Genomic DNA, 20,291 nt, shown 5'->3' with positions numbered 1-20,291 from the left:
ATGTCTAAAAAGAAAGAACACGTTTTTCACGTCCTAAACATGTTATACTGTGTGCATACTTTTTGGTCAAATTCCTTTTTGACACCTTTAACCCCTTTTGTGCTAACGACAGCTCTGAGCCGTCGCAGAGTTTCCCACTCTGGTGCTAACGACAGCTCAGAGCCGTCGCTAAAACTCTCCAACCTTGAGGGAGATCTGGGGGCTCCCACACGCTCCTACCCTGGCGATCGGGCCTGCATCGTGACAGGCATCGCCGGGGCTTCACGTTTTGCACGGTGACGTCACGCACAATGACGTGATGACGTCACCGCGCAACTTTATTAAAAAATTACAATACAAAGTATAGGGAAAGTGGGCATGCTGCTTAGACGCCTGTATCTCATGCATCTAAGCAGCTACAGACCCCCAAGACCCACTGTTGGAAAGGTAATCGCCAAAACAACGGTGTAAGTCTTGGGGATCTGAAAAAAAAAAATACAAAAGTTAAAAAATAATAAAAATAAAAAAAAAAAAATCACCTTAGCACCCAGGTGGGAAAGTGCTTAGCACCAAAAGGGTTAAAATATGCATGAAACACACATTTTTCTTTTTTTATTCAGATAGAGCATATAATTTTAAATATCTTTCAATTTACTTATATTTCATTTTCATGGTATCCTTCGTTGAAGAAACAGTGCAGCCACTAATAAGCAGCTCCTGAGCCTACCTAGGTATGATTGTCAACAAAGGATACCACGAGAACAACTTATTAGCTAATAAAGTAAACTGAAAAGTTACAAAATTTGAATATCATGTCCCCTTAAGCAACTGCTGTAAATGAGCAAATCTTTCAATAAACAATTGTCAATCAGGATTTTATTGCCTTCCTTATCAGTTTTAATCATCTCTGTGTGTTCCAGGTTGTGTTCTTTGGTCCCCGGAGTTCCATTTTGTGAAATAAGCAGATCCACAAGAAAATGATCCCATCATATTTCAGTATAAAAAACATTAAGTACAGTAAATAAAAGGCGTGTTTGGTTCTGAGTTGTACTTTTATGATTGAAGCAGAATATCCAGTTCTGAAACTATTTCTAAAGTCCTAAAACAGTCCAAAGGCAAAAGAAGGTTTGGGAAGCACTGGACCTATTAATTGTTTGTTTTTGTTTTTTTTAATTCTGAAAGCGCAAAGGCTAAAACATCTGGGGTTTTATTCCATGCAAATTTAACAAACAAAGTCTTAGATCAAAAACATCTGATGAGAAGAGAAATCTCAATAATGACTTGTCAGCCATCAAACATTTTCTGCCACTTATGCTCTATATTACACAATAGCCTTAACAGTTAGGTGTCTGGTAATTACAGTATATTAAATTTCCCCAGCTCTTACGTTTTCAATGCATAAAAAAAATTATCAAAAAGATGACTGGCCATAAAAGCACCATAGGGGTAAGAAAAGGCAAAAGTTAAAAGGGACACTCAATCAAAATGAAACTTTCATTATTCAGATAGAGCAAGCCATTTCAAACAACTTTCTTATGTACTTCCATTAACAAAATGTGCACAGTCTTTTTATATTTAAACGTTTTGATTCACCATCTCCTACTGAGCATGTGCAAGAATAAGTGTGTATGCATTTGTAAATGGCTGATGGCTGTCACATGGTACGTGTATGAATTTGTGATTGGCTGATGGCTGTCACATGGTACGTGTATGCATTTGTGATTGGCTGATGGCTGTCACATGGTACAGGGGGAGTGGAAAAAGACAACTTAAAATTGTCAGAAAAAAAAATCTACTACTCATTTGAAGTTAAGACTAAGTGATATTGCATTGTCTTGTTATCTTGCATTTGTTGATTATGCAAATCTACTGTGTTGACTGGTCCTTTAATAGTTTACAGTGTGTTAACTTGACTCCATTAGCAATTCCGGGTCATCAAAGGAACATGAAACCCATTTTTTTCTTTTTGTGATTCAAATAGTGCATACAATTATACGCATCTTTCCCATTTACATCTTATCAAATTTGCTTCCTTATCTTGGTATTCATTGATTAAAAGCATATCTAGGTAGGTTCGGTAGAAGCAGTGCACTACAGAGAGCTTGCCGCTGATTGGTGGCTACACATACAGTACATGCCGCCTGTCATTGGCTTTCCTGATATGTTCAGATAGTTCCCCAGTAGTGCATTGCTGCTCCTTCCACAAAGGATACCAGGAAAACAAAGCCAATGTAATAATAGAAGTAAATTGGAAAGTTATTTAAAATGATAAGCTCCATCTAAACCGTGAAAGAGGAAAAAAAAAAAAAATTGGGCTTCGTGTCCTTTTACAGAAAAAGCAGAAGGAAAAAAAAATGTAAAAAAAAAAACCCATAAAATTGTTTATAATAGCACAAGTTTTATGACTGTATCAAAATAAAGCAGCATAATGCAAAAATATGCACTGAGAGAGACACATGATCTTGTATAGCAAGATAACAACAGCATTAAAGGGAAATTGTTCTTTCATAATTCAAACAGAGCAGCTATTTTAAACAACGTTCTAATTAACCTCTATTGTCAATTTCTTCATTCTCTTGGTATCTTTTGTTGAAAAGCAGGGACCTAGGCGTAGGTTCTGGAGCACTATATAGCAGCAGCTTTGTAAGAATGTTATCCTTTTGCACTATTTCCTGTCATGTAGTGCACCAGACGCCTATCTTAGGTATCTTTACAAAACAGAATATCAGGGGAACGAAACAAATTTGATAATAGAAATAAATTGGAAACTTTTTTTAAAATGTATATTCTGTCTGAATCACAAAAGAACATTTTTGGGTTTCATATCCCTTTAAATACAATATTCCTGCTTTTTTATTGCTGCAAATTAACAAGCTGGTCACATTTACAATTGTACCCTTTATTTTTAATACAGATTTCATCTCTAGTTTGATTTTCTTGGGATGTGTCACACAAGCAGATTTCTTCTTATACGATAGGCTTGAAGATGCTTTGCAGACCGGAAAATAAAAAAAACTCATAACCTATTGCCTCTATTGTATAAAAGTCTGATGTAAAAAAAAAGCTGCATGGGTCATTACAACAAGATGAAAAAGAAGCAGTTAATAATTAAAGGGACAGTCTAGTCCAAAATAAAACTTTCATGATTCAGATAGGGCATGTCATTTTAAACAGTTTTACAATTTACTTTTATCAGCAATTTTGCTTTGTTCTCTTGGTATTCTTAGTTGAAAGCTAAACCTAGGGAGGTTCATATGCTAATGTCTAAGCCCTTGAAGGCCGCCTCTTCTCTTAGTGCATTTTGACAGTTTTTCACCAATAGAGGGTGTTAGTTCATGTGTGTTATATAGATAATATTGAGCTCATGCACGTGGAGTTCCTAGGAGCCAGCACTGATTGGCTAAAATGCAAGTCTGTCAAAAACACTGAAATAAGGGGGCAGATTGCAGAGGCTTAGATACAAGGTAATCACATAGGTAAAAAGTGTATTTATATAACTGTATTGGTTATGCAAAGCTGGGGAATGGGTAATAACAGGATTATCTATATTTTAAAATAATAAAAATTCTGGTGTAGACTGTCCCTTTAAGTTTTATCCCTGATCCTATAAAATACACAAAGAGATATTGTAATATTAAAAGGGACATTAAGCACTAAATAAATGCTACAAAGAATGATGCATTCAAAGAAAAGATTAGTCTGAGAACAAGTAGTAGATGTATTTTTTAAAGTTTCATTAGCTGTTTAAAACTTTACACTTATTTTGTCAATGTTTAATGTCTATTAAACCACGGGAGCTGCCATGTTGTTAAACTTCTCTGCTGCGGCCAATTAGGAACAGTTATAAATAGGTCACTAGAAAGTGCAGCCAATGGCTGTGAGGAATATAACAGTGTCCTGCACTTCCATTCCTAACAGGAACTGAAAAGCTCACAATTTTAGAATGCAATTGCAGGAAAAGGGGAAAAAAAATAAAATAATGAAAGTATATTGCAGACTTTTAAATATTTATACAATTTATAATTTTATATTACTATCTCAAAGTGTTTAATGTCCCTTTAAACTAAAGCCAGAGAATATATTGGTGTTCGCATTCATATATATGTCCCTTTAATATAAAAAGTGGAAGAACAAATACACTTTCTAATACCCCTTAATTCAATTTAAAAAAACAAAAACTTGGAAACGATGATCATGTGAGCGGCTGATAAAAAAAAAAAATCATCATTAAATAAAGCTGAATAACAAAGATTTTATATTTCCCCTATTATCACATTGTATCTATAAATACACAGGATTCTTCATGCACAACTGAAGACGAATGTCTCTCCCTATCCTGTCCAGAGGTTCACGCTCGCCATGTGGTTACTTTTTCTTTTTCTCCTGGGTGCTTGTGAACCAAGAGTCCAAGAGTTTCTTGCTATAGTAAATCTGCCAGCCGTGAACTTGGACGGCCACCACCATTACCAAGTACATGACGGCCACTGCAGAGAAGCCGAAGATAAAACGGTAAGCCTTGCCATGGCGGTAAAGCTGCTGCGCCATAGGGAACATCTCCATACTTCCATAGATAAGAGGAGCAATAGAGAACAGTCCAGCGCTGATCATGGAGAGTACCAGGTAACTTATGTTGTTGCGAGGGAAGGAGAACAAGCCAAGGAGGGAGGGGATGATGCTCAGGAGATACGGATATTCCCATTGGTAAGGCATAGCTACCAAATCGTGAGACACCAGTTTAAAGTGGGCTACGCACATCTGAGCAGCAATTAGCAACCAGATCCCAACGTGTGCATAGATTAGTTTTTTTATCTCCGATTTTAAAGACACACTGAAACAAAGAGAAGAAAAAAAAAATAATTAAACAGTCATCAATCTAAAGACCTCCTGACAAATCCCCATTTAAAACCATTTAAGTATTATGAAAATCAAGAGAGACATAATCAGTTGTGCTCCTGCTCCAATTTAAATGAAGCAGACATATATGTGCATGCTCCAATAAGTGAGCATATCTTCATCATTTAGCAAAATAATGTACCAGAAGTGCAATTTGACTGTGTTTTTAACCCCTTCCTGCCATGCTAACGGTGCTAGGCTGTAGCGCCATTAGGACGGCATGGAATGTCCTAGCCTTTCTGCTGTACTGAAGTCATAACTGGGATCAATGGCTGGAGGGCATGCCTAGCGTCATAGACACCCCCCTCCTGACCCGATCCCATCATTGAACTCACACAATGGCATTTTTTTTTTTTTTTTTTTTTATTATTTGTTTACATAGGAACTTTGTTAAAGTGGCATGAATTAGCCACCATTAGTGGGAGGGGGTTAGAGAGCTGATTGGTAGGGATCAGGAAGGTGGGAGGATTGAGGAGGATCACTACACTGCCAAATTTCTTTCTTTTTTTTTTCTTTTTTAAAAAGTGTCCTAAAAATGCATACTGGCAGACTGTCTGCCAGTACCTAAGATGGTGGAGAGAGCTGTTTGGGAGTGATCAGATAGGGATCAGGGGTGGGAGGTAATCTCTACACTACAGGTAAAATTAACCTTACAAGCTACCCAATTCACCCTTTCACTACCGGGAATAATAAGTGTGGTGCGCAGCTGCAATTAGCGGCCTTCTAATTACCAAAAACCAGTGGCCAAGCCATGTATGACGTCACCGTGCAACTTTATTTAAAAATTACAACAAGTATAGGGAAAGGGGCCATGCTGCTTAGAAGCCTAAGCATCTAAGCAGCTACAGACCCCCCCAAGACCCACCGTTGGAAAGGTAATTGCCTAGCCTTTCCAACATAAGTCTTGGGAATCTGAGAAAAAAAAATAATCTTAAATCCGCTTAGCACCCAGGTGGGAAAGTGCTTAGCACTCAAAGGGTTAAATAAATAATATATAGAAAACTGGCTACTGGCAAACAGCTGCCAGTACCTAAGATGGCAGAAATTAGTTAGAGGGGGGAGGGTTAGAGAGCTTTTTAGGAGGGATCAAGGATGTGGGAAGATAAGGGGGTAATCATACACTGCAGAAAATAGTAAAACAAAATGTCTAAAACTGCATACTGGCAGACTGCCTGCCAGTACTTAAGATGCGGGTGAGGAACATGGGGTGGGAAGTGTCAGGTGGTAGGGCAATCTCTACCCTAAAGCTAAAATTAACCTTACAAGATACCTGATTAACCCCTTCTCTGCCGAGAATAATAAAAGTGTGGTGCGCTACTAGGGTTGCCACCTGCCCCGGTTTCACCGGGACAGTCCCGGTCTGAGGCCCTTTGTCCTGTGTCCCGGAACTAGCCTCAAAAGCCCCGGGCTAAATGCTCTCCTGGTGCAGCAAGCAGCAGTGAGCACAGACTTTACAAAAAATAACCTGGCCAGAGGAGCGCTTAACCCGGGGTTAATAAAAAAAAAAAAAAAAAAAAAAACGGGTAGGTGGAGTCTGCAGGTGAGACAGAGGATGATGTGGGACAGTGGGAGGGTGGGAGGGAGGAAAAGGGTCAAGGAGGGGAGTCGTCACATCCTGCAGCAGAGCAGCAGAGAGAGGCAGGACATCGCACGCGCACGCCCACCCCACCGGTTACCAGAGTCCAGTCACACAGGTTCACAATGCCCGCAAGCAATCCCAGGTAATGCGCAGTCTCATCTCCATCTCAAAACACTGCTCCAATAATTTTGTAAAGTTGTCGCCCAAATGATAGGAATAACAGTGTCAATTATTTTTTGTTAAGCTTGTTTATATTTTCTGGGCAAAAGGTGGCAACCCTATGGCGCTACTGCAATTAGCTGCCTTCTTATTACCAAAAAGCAATAACAAAGCCATACAATGTCTGCTATTCCTTAACAAAGGGGATCCCAGAGAAGCTTTTCCAACCATGTGTGCCATGATTGCACAAGCAGTATGTAAATAATTTCAGTGAGAAACCCAAAGTTTGTGAAAAAGTTAACAATATTTTTTTTATTTGATCACATTTGGCGGTGAAATGATGGCATGAAATCTATATCATGTAACAAGAATGGTAAAAACAAGAAAATAAAAAGTTATTTTAAAATTAATATTGTTTCTGGCCACTTTATAATAGCTACCAAGCTCCACCAACTAATGACACCAAAATCTGAGCTGCATATGGCATCCAATCACAGGCCAGAAACAATATTCATTTAAAAATAACTAACATTCCAGCTGCATGATATAGAAAAGGTGCAGGAGGCCATGTGCAGTTTAATCTTAGGTAAGACTTTAAGATGACTAAGGTGAGGACTGTATATTTTAGAGTAATAAAATGTTTTAGCCAGTTCTCTGTCTCTTACAATTAGTTCATAAAGCTCAGCAGTACTACAAAACGAAGAATGTACAGCATGGTACTGCCATCTACTGGTACTAAAGTAAACTACCACAGACTATCCTGTTTTTATTGAAAACGCCTTGTGATTATAAGAATGTTCTCTACAAGAAAAAAAAGGAACAAAATAATAAGTATATATCACAAATAGACATGTGCATTTAGCAGTTTCGTTCACTGCCGAATGAGGAAGAAGGCGGACGCTCTCAGTATTTGGCTCTTTTCGGAAACCGGATTTCTCCTGGTCACAGTGCTGCACACTAAGCTCTGGATTTGCACAAATCTTAGAATGGTGAAAATTCACTGGAAAAATTTGGCACCAAAAAGAGCCGAATGCAACAAAGCGGCCGTCTTCTTCCACATTAAGCAGTGAACGTAACTGTCTATTGCACGTCTAATTGCACAGTTGTTTTACTACACATTTTTTTTTTAATCATATTAAAATCTAAAGTAACAGTCGACAGAACATGCCCTTTTAAAAGCCTCTTATGAGGCCAACTAGTGACAAACTACAGTGATCAATCTATTGTTGTGTAGACTGTAGCAGGGTGAGGCTTGTAAAGTCTGGTGTATTTCACAGGATTTGGAAAACTCAATTTTTAGAATTAAAGAAAAAGGGGTCAAAATAAATTATAAAAATATATATTGCAAAGTTTAAAACATTTTATAATACAATCCCAGAGTCTAGTGTTCCTTTAAAAACGGACAAAATTCAATTTTAGTATATAAGTATATATATATATATATATATATATATATATTCTGTATAATTGCATATATACCTCATCTGGTAATGGCTGGCCACTTTTTCTCGATGTTGATAGTCACTTCCATCTGTTCCTGATGCTCGCGGACCTGCACGTGAAGCCATGATTTATTTCCTACAACTTTAAAAAAAATGAAAAGAAAAACTATGTCAAAGGATATTAATGTTCGTAACAGCTATAAAGACAATGGTAATATTAAATATTTATATTAAAAGGGACAGTCAAGTCACAAATAAACTTTCATGAATCAGATAGGGAATGTAGTTTTAAACAACTTTCCAATTTACTTTCATCATCAATTTTGCTTTGTTCTCTTGGTATTCTTAGTTGAAAGCTAAATTTAGGTGGCTTATATGCTAATTTCTAAGCCCTTGAAGGCCGCATTTTATCTGAATGTATTTTGACAGTTTTTCACAACTAGAGGGCATTAGTTTATGTGTGCCATATAGATAACATTGTGCTCATGCAGATGGAGTTACCTAGGAGACAGCACTGACTAGCTAAAATGCAAGTCTGTCAAAAGAACTGAGATAAGGGGGCAGTCTGCAGAGGATTAGATACATACAAGGTAATCACAGAGGTAAAAAGTATATTAATATCACAGTGTTGATGATGCAAAACTGAGGAATGGGTAATAAAAGGGATTATCTATCTTTTTAAACAATAAAAATGCAGGTGTAGACTCTCCCTTTAACCCCTATATTACATAGATGGCATTGACCAATGGGAGGTAAGAGCTGTTTGGGAGGGTCCAGGGCTCCCCACAAGGCAAAACACTGGCATACACAATTCACAGAGGGTTCTCATTTGTAAGCGTATGCTGCTTTGAATCTGGTCTGAAGGTAGCTGATTATTGCTAGCTGTAAATTGATTAGAGCAGTGCATAAACGATCTGCAGAATTTCCAAATACAGGGCTCGACAAATCCAGAAGAGAATTTTAAACCTATCTCCTAACTTTTGGGTTATTCTTCATATATCTATATTCAAATACCACCGTCTTGCTCCTTAATACACTTAGGTTATAGAAATTGGATTCCACCCTTTCTAGAGAGTGTGGGGATAAGCTCAATTTGTTAAAAAAAAAAAAAAAAAAAAAGCTAAATAATCAGTGTTTGATTTATGGGGAATTCAATTTTAAGTTTAATGCCCCTTAAAAAGGGCAGAATCTGCAGAGGTAGCAGCTGGTGCCCAAATGGCACACATTAGCCAAATGCAGCATCTTACACTATACTGTTATTAGTAAACTAGTAAGAGTTATGTAAAACACTATGGCTGTCACACATTCTTACTGCAAAAACCATAAACAAATTATTAGCATGGAACACATCATGCAAAATTAACATTTGTGCAGTAAAACTGTAATCTGAGTTATGTATTTTTTGTAATCAAACAACTGCTAAGTAAAAAATATATACAAGTAATTACATATCACGGTAATACATTGTTTATAATTTAAAGTGACATTATTTTGACATGAAGATTGCCTTTGCTGTGTTTTTTTCCAGTATTGATAATACTCAACAATACAGCTTTCGAAATTGTTCTAAACAGCCACTATGGGGGGTAGTTATCAAGCCGTCAACCTCAAATACACTGGAATTCCGCAGCGTATTTGTGGCGAGGCTGATTCGCCTTAGTTATCAAAGGCACGAGACCGGCTAAAGTAGAATTTAGTGACGTAAGCTTCGATCCGCCGGACTCAGTCCGACACAGATCGATTCTTACGTCACTCCAGATGTTCCGCACTTGTGTGGCACATTCTCACTACTTTTGCTAGTTATCAAATGACTAGCAGGTACGCTCGGCACTTTTACGGCCCAGCGTACCTGGTTTTCAAACCGCCACCCCTGGAGGCGGCGGATCCCATAGGAATCAATGGGAGTCAGACCATAGCGAAAGTACAAGTTCGCTGCTGACAGACATCCCATTGATTTCTATGGGAGCTGTCTACACCTAACATGTACCCCGAGTCTAAACACCACTAATCTGCCCCCCCCTACACCGCCGCAACTAAATAAAGTTATTACCCCCTAAACCGCCGCTCCCGGAGCCCACCGCAAGCTACTCTATACATATTAACCCGCCGCTCCCGGAGCCCACCGCAACTATAATAAATGTATTAACCCCTAATCTGTCCCCCCTACACCGTCGCCACCTATAATAAATTTATTAACCCCTAATCTGCCCCCCCTACACCGTCGCCACCTATAATACATTTATTAACCCCTAATCTGCCCCCCCTACATCGTCGTCACCTATAATAAATTTATTAACCCCTATCCTGCCCCCCACTACGCCGCCGCCACTGTAATAAAATTATTAACCCCTAAACCTAAGTCTAACCCTAACGCCCCCCTAACTTAAATATTAATTAAATAAATCTAAATAATATTTTTATTATTAACTAAATTAATCCTATTTAAAACTAAATACTTACCTTTAAAATAAACCCTAATATAGCTACAATATAACTAATAATTATATTGTAGCTATTTTAGGATTTATTTTTATTTTACAGGCAACTTTCAATTTATTTTAACTAGGTACAATAGCTATTAAATAGTTATTAACTATTTAATAGCTTACCTAGCTAAAATAAACTGAAATTTACCTGTAAAATAAATCCTAACCTAAGTTATTACACCTAACACTACACTATACTTTAATAAATTATTCCTATTTAAAACTAAATACTTACCTGTAAAATAAACCCTAAGATAGCTACAATATAAATAATTATATTGTAGCTATTTTAGGATTTATATTTATTTTACAGATAACTTTGTATTAATTTTAGCTAGGTAGAATAGTTATTAAATAGTTATTAACTATTTAATAACTACCTAGCTAAAAGAAATACAAAATTACCTGTAAAATAAATCCTAACCTAAGTTACAATTAAACCTAATACTACACTATCATTAAATTAAATAAACTACAATTAAATACAATTACATAAACTAACTAAAGTACAAAAAATAAAAAAGCTAAGTTACAAAAAATAAAAAAATAAGTTACAAACATTTTAAAAATATTACAACAATTTTAAGCTAATTACACCTAATCTAAGCCCCCTAATAAAATAACAAACCCCCCAAAATAAAAAAATGCCCTACCCTATTCTAAATTAAATAAAGTTCAAAGCTCTTTTACCTTAATAGCCCTTAAAAGGGCCATTTGTGGGGGCATGCCCCAAAAAGTTCAGCTCTTTTGCCTGTAAAAGAAAAATACAACCCCCCCCAACATTAAAACCCACCACCCACATACCCCTAATCTAACCCAAACCCCCCTTACAAAAACCTAACACTAATCCCCTGAAGATCATCCTACCTTGTCTTCACTCAGCCGAGCAGCGATGGAACCGAAGTGGACATCCGGAGCGGAAGAAGTTAATCCTCCAAGCGGCGCTGAAGAAATCTTCCATCCGATGAAGTCATCATCCAGGCGGCGATGAAGAATTCTTCGATCCGGGCGATGTCATCTTCAAAGAGGCGCTGAAGAGGTCTTCTATCCGGGCGATGTCATCTTCCAAGCCGGGTCTTGAATCTTCCTCCCGCCGACGCGGAACTTCCTTCTTCACCAACGGACTACGACGAATGAAGGCTCCTTTAAGGGACGTCACCCAAGATGGCGTCCCCTCAATTCCGATTGGCTGATAAGATTCTATCAGCCAATCGAAATTAAGATAGGAAAAATCTGATTGGCTGATTCCATCAGCCAGATTGAGCTCGCATTCTATTGGCTGATCGGAACAGCCAATAGAATGCGAGCTCAATCTGATTGGCTGATTCCATCAGCCAATCAGATTTTTCCTATCTTAATTTCGATTGGCTGATAGAATCCTATCAGCCAATCGGAATTGAGGGGACGCCATCTTGAATGACGTCCCTTAAAGGAGCCTTCATTCGTCGTAGTCCGTCGGTGAAGAAGGAGGTTCCGCGTCGGCGGGAGGAAGATTCAAGACCCGGCTTGGAAGATGACATCGCCCAGATAGAAGACCTCTTCAGCGCCTCTTTGAAGATGACATCGCCCGGATCGAAGAATTCTTCATCGCCGCCTGGATGATGACTTCATCGGATGGAAGATTTCTTCAGCGCCGCTTGGAGGATTAACTTCTTCCGCTCCGGATGTCCACTTCGGTTCCATCGCTGCTCGGCTGAGTGAAGACGAATAAAGGTAGGATGATCTTCAGGGGATTAGTGTTAGGTTTTTGTAAGGGGGGTTTGGGTTAGATTAGGGGTATGTGGGTGGTGGGTTTTAATGTTGGGGGGGGTTGTATTTTTCTTTTACAGGCAAAAGAGCTGAACTTTTTGGGGCATGCCCCCACAAATGGCCCTTTTAAGGGCTGGTAAGGTAAAAGAGCTTTGAACTTTATTTAATTTAGAATAGGGTAGGGCATTTTTTTATTTTGGGGGGGTTTGTTATTTTATTAGGGGGCTTAGATTAGGTGTAATTAGCTTAAAATTGTTGTAATATTTTTAAAATGTTTGTAACTTATTTTTTTTTATTTTTTTTAAACCATTTTATTTTATTGAGGTAATAATCATGGCATACAAGCGACATGTCAGAAAAACATACAAGTATTTGTCTCAAAACATACCACATTTTCAACTGACAATTTAGAATAGAATAATTATACAAATCATTTGCCAAATACCCTATTTACCCTCTAGATGGTATCTGAGGTCGCTCTTGGACCCCCATATAATATGGAAACACAACGCTACAGAGGGTAGTCTCGTGCAGAAGGAGACCGCTCATGGGTCTCAGATGATAGACCTCATTTTAGTTATATTATGGCGTAGACTTTGAGGGCCACCTATGGACCCATGTTCTAGAATGAGCATATATAATGTAGAAGGAACCATCTTTAGCAGAGTATCAAAGTATCCAAAGGCAGTTGAGATTGGGTTATAGCACCTCTAAAGGGGGCGAAAGATAAATAAAACCCTATGGGTACAGATAAGCATCTAGGTCCACAAAACAAATACACTATTAATGCTGATATAACAGTACAAGGTTCAATCAAGGCTGCATTAATTAGTCAGGGGTTGGTACCGAAATGGGGATAAACATTAACTAGACTGAGCCTATTATGGGTTGACAGCATAACATCAGAGTGATTCTGCACTTATTCATACAAAAGAGATATTTCGGCTAAGGGAGATATTAAATAGCTTGTATTGCTATTTTAGACTAGCACATATTCCTACGAGACTTTGAGATGTATATTCTGAGTTTTCCAGGCCGCTATTAAAATTGCTGTAAACATAGCAGAGAGGGTATTAGTAGCATAGGATGTACGTCACTTATAACAATTTCAAATTGAACTAAGAGGAGTTAAAGCATTACCTAAGCTATGAATAATATCCTTGGCTACACAAGAACTTTTTCCAATTGAACTGTGACTATTATGGATTGATATTACAGCCTCTGACTATGTCTCTGCCTATTTATAAGTGTACACAAATATATCATAGTAGGCTATCATAGCACAAGGTGTCTACAACGCTTATCAAGTGTAGCTTAGGCTAAGTAACTAAAAGAAATTTAGGCATTAACTAAGCTATGCTTATCGTGGATTTGCAATACTACATCTGCCTGTGTATTAACGTACTCCAACCAAATATTAGTTAGAGGGGTGAAGTAAACAGCTTGCAACGTAGTGACATGGTAGCATATTTAACTACTGACAGTATGAGGAGATATTCTAGTTGTTCCCACCAGTCATTAGAGTTACTATATACATACACAACATAGTAAAACATTATGGCATAAAATATCCAGCATCAATAACAAGTTTTTAACTGAAATTAAACAGAAAATAGGGCTATTATGTGATTCAGATAACATTGTACCTCTCCCACCGCCAGTGTATAGGAGTCCCCCCTGGGACATAACGTAATAGCATGTAGGCAGGCAATAGTACACAATAGCAAAGTCTCAGACAAAAAGTCCTCATAAATGCTACCGCTGGTAGATCCAGTACAAGCGATATCGCTGTGAAGTAATAACAATTCACTGTAAATCCTCCACCAGTCTAATATCAAGCGCAAGAGTTTGAATCTACACCTATTAATTAACCTATGCCGCTTGGCTCCATATGAGGGTCTCTCAGTAGATTGTAGGGGCTTGGGAGAGGTGAGTGACACCCCCGACATCCAGATCCTAGTAGGCCTCTCACTGTCCTACATCTCCGTTGTTCAGAAGCAGAGCAAATTTTCCTTCCCTCCATGTCACCGTTAGTCATTATAGCCAGGGCTAGATGAACAAGATTGAGTCCTCTTTTACCCCGCGGCTTCAGCATTGTGTCTCTCATATGACTCAGTTTCTCTGTGATAATACGGGAGGCCATAGATCTCCCTTCTAGTGACTCTTCACCAGGCTGAGACTCCACTGGTGCGGGAGGTTGGGAACCCGTCTCGATAGGAGAATAAATGGTCTCTCTGCCATCTAAACCCGGCAAGCAAGGTGGAGATCTGTAACTTTGCTCACTTGTCGGTTGATCCCTGGATCCCGATTGCATTACTTTCGTATTCTGCCAGGCTGTAACGAGATTACACAGCTCCTCTTCCAAGCTCTGGAAAGAATCACGTATGATTTGGGTCATTTGGTTTTCCCATCTGGCGAGCCCCTCCATTTTTAATGGCAGACGTAGATGTGCCCCTGTCTGATCAAGCTTACTGTTACTTTAGGAGAGTAGATGGTTCCCTTTTTCTTTTCTTCATATAATTGCAGACAGCTTTATTAGCCGTTTAACCTGAATCATCAGGGGGGGTTAGGTGAAGGTCAGGCCAATTCTCAGGCCGCTGCTGCGCACCACACCGTTTCGGTACTTTAGGAGTGAAGTTGGTCTTGCAAACAAGATCAAAGTAACAAGCAAATCATATATATGCAGAATATCACACATAAAAGCTGAAATGACACCACAGTCGAGCTATAAACAGCAGATTTAAACACCCGACTTCAGCAGCTAAAATATGCAGCCAATATGGACGCCGCCCGGAAGCATCCCCCGTAACTTATTTTTTTATTTTTTGTACTTTAGTTAGTTTATGTAATTGTATTTAATTGTAGTTATTTGTAGGTAGTTTATTTAATTTAATGATAGTGTAGTATTAGGTTTAATTGTAACTTCGGTTAGGATTTATTTTACAGGTAATTTTGTATTTCTTTTAGCTAGGTAGTTATTAAATAGTTAATAACTATTTAATAACTAGTCTACCTAGCTAAAATTAATACAAAGTTACCTGTAAAATAAATATAAATCCTAAGATAGCTACAATATAATTATTATTTATATTGTAGCTATCTTAGGGTTTATTTTACAGGTAAGTATTTAGTTTTAAATAGGAATAATTTATTAAAGTATAGTGTAGTGTTAGGTGTAATAACTTAGGTTAGGATTTATTTTACAGGTAAATTTCAGTTTATTTTAGCTAGGTAAGCTATTAAATAGTTAATAACTATTTAATAGCTATTGTACCTAGTTAAAATAAATTGAAAGTTGCCTGTAAAATAAAAATAAATCCTAAGATAGCTACAATATAATTATTATTTATATTGTAGCTATATTAGGGTTTATTTTAAAGGTAAGTATTTAGTTTTAAATAGGATTAATTTAGTTAATAGAAATATTATTTAGATTTATTTAGTTAATATTTAAGTTAGGGGGGCGTTAGGGTTAGACTTAGGTTTAGGGGTTAATAATTTTATTACAGTGGCGGCAGTGTAGTGGGGGGCAGGATAGGGGTTAATAAATTTATTATAGGTGACAACGGTGTAGGGGGGGCAGGATAGGGGTTAATAAATTTATTATAGGTGACGACGGTGTAGGGGGGGCAGGATAGGGGTTAATAGGTTTAATATAGGTTGCGGCGGGTTCAGGGAGCGGCGATTTAGGGGTTAAACTATTTATTTAGTTGCGGCGAGGTGCGGGATCAGCAGGATAGGGGTTAATAATTTTATTATAGATCACGACGGTGTAGGGGGGGGCAGGATAGGGGTTACTAGGTATACTGTAGGTGGCAACGGTGTCCGGGAGCGGCGGTTTAGGGGTTAATACATTTATAAGAGTTGCGGCAGGGTCTAGGAGCGGCGGTTTAGGGGTTAGTAACTTTATTTAGTTGCAGGAGGCTCCGGGGGCGCCGGTATAGGGATAGAACAGTGTAGTTTAGTGTGGGTGCTTAGTGACAGGCTAGCAATAAAGCTGGGAAAAAGCCGAAGGGCAGCAAGATCGGATGAGTGATAACTCTCACAGTCCGCTGCTCATCGCCCCGCGGCTTTTTGACAGCTTTTTTTATAACTTAGGCGAACGTATTCACGGTCCGCGGAGGCGAAGGTAGGCGAGCTTAGGCGGGCGTATTGGGCCAGCGAAGTCAGAAAAGTAGACGGCTTGATAACTACCCCCCTATATGTCTACATTTTACAGGGGTCGACAAATCTCTGTTTAAAATATAGGAACCAGTATGACTTCTTTAGGAGCCTGACAGTGGCATTTGTATATAGAAAGATGGGGAACAACCCAAGTTAGGCGCCAGGGGTAAAATTCTAGGAGCCAGTGAGTCACTGGCTCTAAAAAATTTTCAAGCCCGGAACTCTACAAGCTTTTGCCAACTGATTCAGTCTACGTGTAGCCAGTTGTTGCTGTTTAATCAGTGGTCTTTGACTTGCATCATAGATTTTATGGGTTTCTCATGACACTTTAAAAGTATTACAGTAGAATTTCTAACCATAACCTGCTTGTTGCACGTCCTCCTCATCATCTATCTTAGTAATGTTATGGAGTACAAATGCAAAAGCGTATAGGCAGAGACATTTTATAAATACTTGACCTGCACGGGCCAGGAACTAGAACAAATGCCTTTGTCCTGTCTCTCACTGTCCATGGATAAGAATTAAACCTGTATTACAAGACCTTGTTGTGCCATTTAGAAGGGCTGTGCAACAAAGCTTCAATCTCTGTCATATAATAACAAAGAGGTGAATAAGACCCCACTTATTCAAATAAGTGATCTTAGGAACCAAGAAGAAGATGAACGTCAGAAAATAGTTGCTGATTATATATATATATATTGCATAAAAGAGAGAAGCGCTCTACCAGGAACGAACAACAGCTCAGTGGCTTGTTCTATGGCGATTTACCACCCGGAAGCAGCCTCTTTTAGACCAGTGTGCTTTTCACAGAAGAAAACTTTCCTGAAGTATATCAGTCTGATCCCGCCAAGTATGGTCAGTCCAGCCCCGAAATACCAGGCAATTCTCCTCTGAACAAGGAACATGACAACCCCAGACGATCGTTTCGGCTATATATATATATATATATATATATATATATATATATATATATATATATATATATATATATATATATATATACATATATACACACACATACATATACACACACACACACACTTATTTTTTAAAATAAATTTAAATTTATTTATATTATACACACACACACATACATAATATCCTATGTGAAAAAAGGAGATTCCCCCAATAGCAAATTAGGTCTTTACATGCCACTCAGTGAGATATGAAAGCCATAAACAAATAAACATGTAAATCCCCTGCCTACAAGGCAACCAATACATTTGCATTTGGGGTTCTATAAGAGGTTCAAACTCAGTCATGTGCTGAAGACAATGGGACAGCTGTCCATGTGCGATATAATTTACTGCACTCCCTGATGTGCTTTAAAGCTGCCTAGAGCAGGATTGCACTGGCAAGACAAAATTTGTGTTTAAAATTAATATTTGAAAGCAAACAATTTCAGGCACTATGAAGCTTGTTTGCAGATTTCCATCCAGAATTCTCCAAAGGAAACATTGTGAGTTAGGGTTTCCTGCAGGAGGTTGTGTGGATGAGCTACACAGTGACCTTCTGTGTAACAAATGGAAAAAATGCAACCCTCTTTAGAAAGATGGGCCGCTGGGCGTTTTAAATGCGATTAACGTGGCACTGAAAATTATATGGTAGAAACACTTGCCACTGGGATGTTTGATGTGTGATTAAAATAGAGGATTTACCCCTTGCATAAAAACAAAACACCTTATTTGAAACACTGAGGGCTGCATTCCAAATGCCACTAATTAAGCCCCTCCATCTGTCAGGTATTTAAAATGCAATGGTGGTCAGCAGCTTACGGAAAGCTTTGAGTGTTGCACCTAGGGGTGACATAGCTTGTCATGTTTCTGCCTGTCGGCAGTGTGAAGGCCAGAACCAATGCTTGCCTCCTCTTTACTTATCCTACACAGGCCTCTAGAGGTGCCTGAGAGACAGCACACCATTCGCTGGGGAGAACAAAGCAGCAGACAGGAGTTGAGTAACCTGGGGGATGTTAAGGTTAAGACTGGCAGAGAGACTTCCGGAGAAGTGGTCTGAGATTTGATATAGGTAAATAACTGGCAGAAGAGAGACTGCACAACCAGAGATCTGATCTGATGTATGTGGCTATAGCAGGAGCTGGAGGGCCAGTGTCTGTTCTGAAGTCTGATGTGGGTAAATGGCTAACAGAGATTGCAGGACAAGTGCTTGTGCTGAGGTCTGGTGTGGTATGTGGCAAACAAAGGAACTGCAAGGATAGGACTTGAATCTGATGCAGGTACATAGCCACAAAGGGGTTGCAGGGCCAGCATCATTTCTAAGTTATGATGAGCGTACACATCTGACATACTGGCAACAGAGCTAGGGCTCTGAGATCTGATGTGGCTGACATAGGGGTTCCAAGGACAGGAGTCTGATATAATTTAGGACAGTTAGGACAGTACATGGCTGACAGAGGGGCCTAGTGCCTGTGCCCTCTCCTCTTTTCCTCTCCTGCGTCCTCTCCTCTTCTCCTGTGCCCTCTTCTCCTGCGCCCTCTCCTCTTCTCCTGTGCCCTCTCCTCTTTTTTTGTCTCTTGTGCCCTCTGGTCTTTTTTTTTCTCTCCTGCGCCCTTTCCTCTAAGGTCTGATGTGGCTGACATAGGGGTTCCAAGTACAGGAGTCTGGTATAATTTAGGACAGTAGATGGCCGACAGAGGGGCCTAGTCCTGTGGTCAGTTGTGGGTACGTAGCTGACAGAGGGGCCCAAGGATAGAAATCTTATCTTGTGCCCTCTCCTCTCACGTATTTTTCCCTTCTCTGCAAGTGGACTCATCTCTCTTTTTTCTCTGTCTGATGTACCCTGAAATCTCTTTCTCCATGTGCCCTTGCCTGATATCTCTCCCTCTCATGTATCTTTATGTGCAGACTCCTAATCTCTCTTTCTATGCATGTCCTCTTGTAATTTTCTTATTTCTGCAAGTGCCTTTAATTCATGCCCCATGGCTTAATATATGCTGTTTCATGTGAGCCTTTCTTCTTGTACCAGAGGTTACCTTACTCTGACCTCACCCATGTCTCATGCCATACTCTGTGTGTGACCTCCTCTAATGTCTCTCTACATATATTCTTCACTAATGACGCTCTCTATCTTCTCTAAGTACTTTTCTTATGTCTCCCCTTATCTGGCACTAACCTCTGGTGTGATCTACTCTGCCCTTTATGTCTCTTATCATCTATCACTGTCCCCTCGTTTAATAAATAAATATATATATATATATATGTATATATATATATTCTTGCTTTATGTGTACGTTTTTCATGCATCCCCTTTATTTTACCTCCTGTCACAAGCCTCTCTCACCTGGCACCCAGTAGCCGCTCCAGTGTCTGAGTGCTGCAGCTGCAGTGCCCAGTCAGCGCTTCTCTATGACCGCTTCCGGTTATCCCCTTCCATATTGGTACTCCCGGAAATAGTACCTACTTCTCGTCTCCCTGACAACAGTAGGTGGGGCAAAGAACCAGCACGATCCGCTTATAATAATTATAAAAATGTGGAAAAAGTACGTGGCAGAATAACATTAAACCACATACATTGTAGGAATATGACTCTTAATTGTAGTGTACTTGTCTGAACAAAAATATGTACATAACAAGATTCATTATTAAAGCACACATTTATTTCAAAAATATATTGTACATTGAATCTACATATCTTTATTATTCACATCATCATTGGGTTTATGTCCATTGTTAAAGCTCACATGAAATTCACGACATATTATATATTGTGTTTTGCGTTAGATACGTTAATACATAAGTTAGCATTTTAATCAATTCAAATATTCATTCTTTACATTCTTTGCCAATTGTAGTTTTTTTGTAAAATAAATCATAAAAAGTGGAT

At 38.8% G+C, this 20,291-nt stretch overlaps 1 protein-coding gene across 2 annotated transcripts; it reads right to left on the bottom strand.

Annotated features, from left to right (window-relative positions):
• Positions 1-2,436: 2,436 nt before the first annotated feature.
• JAGN1 (jagunal homolog 1) lies at positions 2,437-19,833 on the bottom strand. 2 transcript variants are annotated; one of them, XM_053720984.1, is made up of 3 exons: positions 19,749-19,833; positions 8,090-8,194; positions 2,437-4,807 (listed from the first exon to the last, which is right to left on the bottom strand). In XM_053720984.1, the coding sequence occupies exons 2-3, from the start codon at positions 8,176-8,178 to the stop codon at positions 4,345-4,347; spliced, it is 552 nt and encodes a 183-aa protein (XP_053576959.1). In that variant the 5' UTR covers positions 8,179-8,194; positions 19,749-19,833; the 3' UTR covers positions 2,437-4,344. The 2 variants fall into 2 exon arrangements, with proteins under 2 accessions (XP_053576959.1, XP_053576960.1); XM_053720985.1 differs by having other exon boundaries at positions 19,726-19,755.
• Between the last annotated feature and the right edge of the window lie 458 nt (positions 19,834-20,291).

Source organism: Bombina bombina, chromosome 7 (genome assembly GCF_027579735.1).
Source record: "Bombina bombina isolate aBomBom1 chromosome 7, aBomBom1.pri, whole genome shotgun sequence".
Lineage (NCBI taxonomy): Eukaryota > Metazoa > Chordata > Amphibia > Anura > Bombinatoridae > Bombina > Bombina bombina.
Note: the sequence above shows the minus strand (reverse complement) of the source record. Positions and strands in the feature narration are given on the sequence as shown.

Bases quoted from the DNA above. Each gene is read 5' to 3' on its own strand.
- JAGN1 (XM_053720984.1), bottom strand. From the start codon at position 8,178: ATGGCTTCACGTGCAGGTCCGCGAGCATCAGGAACAGATGGAAGTGAC. The intron at 4,808-8,089 runs GTATATATGCAA...TCTTTGTTTCAG, and splicing joins GCCAGCCATTACCAGATGAG to TGTGTCTTTAAAATCGGAGA.